Source organism: Poecilia latipinna, unplaced genomic scaffold, assembly GCF_001443285.1.
Source record: "Poecilia latipinna isolate Pla-1442-1.1 unplaced genomic scaffold, P_latipinna-1.0 Scaffold1335, whole genome shotgun sequence".
In the NCBI taxonomy this organism is placed as follows: Eukaryota; Metazoa; Chordata; class Actinopteri; order Cyprinodontiformes; family Poeciliidae; genus Poecilia; species Poecilia latipinna.
In genome coordinates this window covers 47-4,073 of record NW_015113951.1, presented here as the reverse complement: position 1 = coordinate 4,073, position 4,027 = coordinate 47, and the positions used below count along the sequence as shown (strand labels likewise).

The window sequence follows — 4,027 nt, the reverse complement described above, 5'->3', positions numbered from 1 at the left end:
GGAACACGACGCAAACACTACGAGACTTTTTGTTTTTTTTAAAGTCGAGGAAAACTAACTGGGGTTCAATCTGTGTGTCTTTTTACATTTAAAAAAGCAATAAGCTCTCTGATTCATCAGCCTAAAAGCATGAAGGTTGCTCTTTAGCACTGCGGTGTCGAGTCCTCTCCTATATTGCACTTTTGTAATTTTGGTGATTGCAAACTAGATCCCCACGTGCTTTCCTTCTAGATGCAAGATCTTAGTGACAATTTTGTGAAAATTTTTCTTTTTTTGTGTGTAATTTTAACAGGGAGCCGGGACGGATGAGCACGCTCTGATTGAGATCCTAGTTACCAGAAAAAACGAGGAAATACAAGCCATGAACGCTGCCTACAGAGAAGGTGAGTCTGGGATTTAAATCAAGATCTAATATCACTCTGGATCTGAAAAACTGTGCTTCACAGGCTACAAGAAGTCTTTGGAGGACGCCATTCATTCAGACACATCGGGCCACTTTTGTCGCATCCTTGTTTCTCTGGTGCAGGTAATCATCATCATCATCATCATCATCATTATCATCATGAGAACTCAGTCTGCGTGTAATTTCCACGCCCACTCACTGGCTGAAAGTCTGGTTTGTTTTCTCAGCTCCGCCTGACTCTCGCAGGCACAAAGATCTACTTATTCACCTCATTTATTTCCTTCAGAATGTCGTGACATACTTTTTTTTTTTTTTTCTTGCACTGAGGATAACAACGTTTGTGGTTAACCGCTGACATTCAGTAGATCAAAGGTGGGCACATCAAAATTTACATCTGACCTTATTTGCTATGGTCAGGGTGCAAGAGAAGAAGGACCTGCAGATGTGGAAAGAGCCTGTGCAGACGCTCAGGTGAAGCAGCTTGTGACTTCATCTCATTTTGTTTTACTCTCTAGAATGCAGACAAATCCATTCATTGCCTTTTTCTCTCCGGCTCTGTTTTTTGTAACAAATCAGGAACTTGCAGATGCATGCAACGCAGAGTCTGATGAGATGGAGATGAAGTTCATGAGCATCCTGTGCACCAGGAGCTTCCCACACCTCAGGAGAGGTAAAGATCAAATCTGAATCAATAGCAATGCCCTAGTTGCAAATCTAGCTCCAAGCCGGGCGGCGGCTCTGTCCCAGCACTCAGTGATTTTGCTCTTTGTACTCATCACAGTGTTCCAGGAGTTTGTCAAATGCACCAACAAGGACATTGAGCAGATTATCAAGAAGGAAATGTCTGGCGACGTCAAAAATGCCTTTTATGCGATAGGTAATGGCTGCATCGATTCTTAAGTGTCATACTCATATATATATATATATATATATATATATATATATAGTGGACTTTGCTGACATCGTCTGTTCTGTGACGCCTCCCTGGACGTCCCTCATTCTCTGTCGTATTGTTCAGTTCGCAGCGTGAAGAACCAGCCGTCTTACTTTGCAGACCGTTTGTATAAAGCCATGAAGGTATTGGTCACACATACAGAATCACTAAGCTGTCAGTGTGTCACTGTTTTTTTCTGTTTTTTGTTTTTTTTTTCCATTAAATCATATTTTTCAGCATGGAAAATAATTTGCAAGTGGGTGAGGTAGGGTAGGTCATTGGAAACCCAATTGGACCATTAAATGCCTGCTGTTGATTCAATGTTTCTGAATCCTTATTTGAGAGGGGTGAGTTTAAAATAATAACTGTGTGACGTTCGATCGTTGAGGTGATTCTTTCTTTGTATAGAGAAAGAACAGCTTACTTTGATTAGACAAGGAATGGCGATATTCAGTCATTCACCCATTCAAGCACACATTCACACGCTGATGGCGTAAAGCTACAGGGTCATGGCTACGGCTTGTCCTGGGGCACACTGACAGAAACGAGGCTGCCATACGCCGGCTACCACCACCAGTAGGCAAGACGGGTGAAGGGTAGACGCCTATGTGGAGCCAAGCAACGGCCAAGAAGCCCCCCTCAAGCTCGCTGGAGAGCACAGAGACTGGCCAAAACGGAGAGGGTGCAACTTTTTTTTTTTCGACTTATGAAAGCAAGATCGTTCTTCCTGATAAACTGCCTTGACCCAAGAAACTACTCATTTCAAACAGCAGTTTAAAGCATGGAGGCCCTGCCAACGTTATCATGGATCTGTTTAAATAAATCAAAATGCAAAATATTAGATCCCACTGCTTTAGACCAAAGATAAAATGGCCCTTTAGTGGGTGCATTAGCAAGACAGTGGCGCCTGACACGCCGATAAATCAATAGAGTCTTATTTCCTGACCACACATGTTATTGCATTAAGAATTTTGAGTTTGACCCATTACCCATTTCGAAGAAAACTATCCACAAAGTTTGTCCTTTTAATATTAATATGTAATGCAATCTATTGTGTTGGCACTGTAAAACAACAAACGAGGGGCTAAAGTCGGCAGTTCTCTCGGATTTTTCCCAAGTAATGTGTATTTAAATCTTCTGCAAATTAGAATAAGCAAAGTATGACTAGTAAGCACGACCTTCTTCTTCTTCAGGGACTTGGTACGGACGACAGAGCCCTGATCCGCATCATGGTGTCCCGTAGCGAGGTTGACCTTTTCAACATTCGCAAAGAGTTCAAAGAAACGCACGACGTCTCCCTCCATGAATTCATCCAGGTAGAGACTATGATTGTAAGTCTACGTCTTAGACCCACTAACACGCTTGCCAAGTTGATTGTGTTCTCATCCTACTTGTGTGTCTGTCATGTTATTCTGCTGGTTTTTTTGTTTTTTTTTTTGTTTTTTCTTTGTTGCCTTTTTGTTGCTCTGTGTGAGCATGCATCTGCAGATACTTCACAGCAGCAGCAGCAGCGTCCTTCAAACGCTGCTGCTGTGGTGAGGTGGTGGGGTACGGTAATCTATAGCTTCCTGCGGTGGACTGCAGGCATGTGGCTACCGCACAGCTGTTTAGGAATTTCCCTAACCCAACTTCCTCTTCGCATCTGCTGTGTGATTGGCTGGCGGCTGCAGAGATAGGAAGTTCCTTAAAGCCGTTCTATAATAACTTACAGATGAAATCACCCTGACACCAATAAAGACTAGCGAGCAGAATGCCCTGGATTTGCTTCAGCAGAAATATTACCAAGCGCTGCAACAGAAATATAAATATGAGAGATCACTTTAATTTTCATTCCAATTTGCTTTAGACATTTCGAGGCTTTTATTTGCAGAGGAAATGCCAATTTGCACACTTTTTGTCAGAAAGTGGTCATGGTTTAAATGGATGGATAAAAGGAATAGCTTTGAGATATTTACACACTCCAAATAACCTTTGACTTTCAAAACTACATGTTGATTAAAAAAAAAAAAGTTTATCCGGTGAGATCAGAAGAGAGCTTTCATCTCAAGTGGACACAACAGGAATTTATCTAAGAATTGCATTACATCGCACAGGTGTTTCAAACTGAGATGTCGGCAGGATTGCAGGTGCGTAGAGGTGCCAGACAAAACAACCAAGTGACGGAAAATACCTTTATATACATACATATATTTTGCTTTCAATCAGCAGAAACGCAGTCGCAACACAAATGTATCTATAAGCAAGAGAAATATAGTTTTGCAATGCTGTACTGTGATGTAGGCATGTGATGTTTTGTTTTAAGCAGAACTTTATAAATTTGTTAATACATTTGCTGTGCAATCAACCACATAATTACAATGTAATTATTCAAGTAACACATAGAAACAATTCTTTACACACACACACGTGCACACACACACTTTATATATATAAATGTATATATATATATTTTCCCACATAGCAGTATTAATATTCATGTTTCTTTGGTGGTAGAAAAAGAAGGAGTACTTGGAAGAAAGCCCATGCAGGTCCAGGAATATCATTGAAAGGTAGAATGGAAATGGCAATTTAAATTAGGCCCTGGTGTTACAACCATGAAGATGCATGTTTCATCTGTGTATATCTTTTTATTTTTTTACAGTTTTTATTTGTTTTGTTTTTATTTTTGCTTGATTTCTGTTATTGTTTTT

At 40.6% G+C, this 4,027-nt stretch overlaps 1 protein-coding gene across 1 annotated transcript in view; it reads left to right on the top strand.

Annotated features, from left to right (window-relative positions):
- The window catches only part of anxa6 (annexin A6), a 30,102-nt gene extending 26,369 nt beyond the window's left edge, over positions 1-3,733 (top strand). The window contains exons 18-24 of the mRNA XM_015055797.1: positions 293-383; positions 447-526; positions 821-874; positions 980-1,073; positions 1,185-1,280; positions 1,422-1,480; positions 2,531-3,733. Coding sequence (XP_014911283.1) covers positions 293-383; positions 447-526; positions 821-874; positions 980-1,073; positions 1,185-1,280; positions 1,422-1,480; positions 2,531-3,013 — 957 coding nt within the window. The 3' untranslated portion in view covers positions 3,014-3,733. The remainder of the gene's footprint in view (positions 1-292; positions 384-446; positions 527-820; positions 875-979; positions 1,074-1,184; positions 1,281-1,421; positions 1,481-2,530) is intronic.
- Positions 3,734-4,027: the final 294 nt, after the last annotated feature.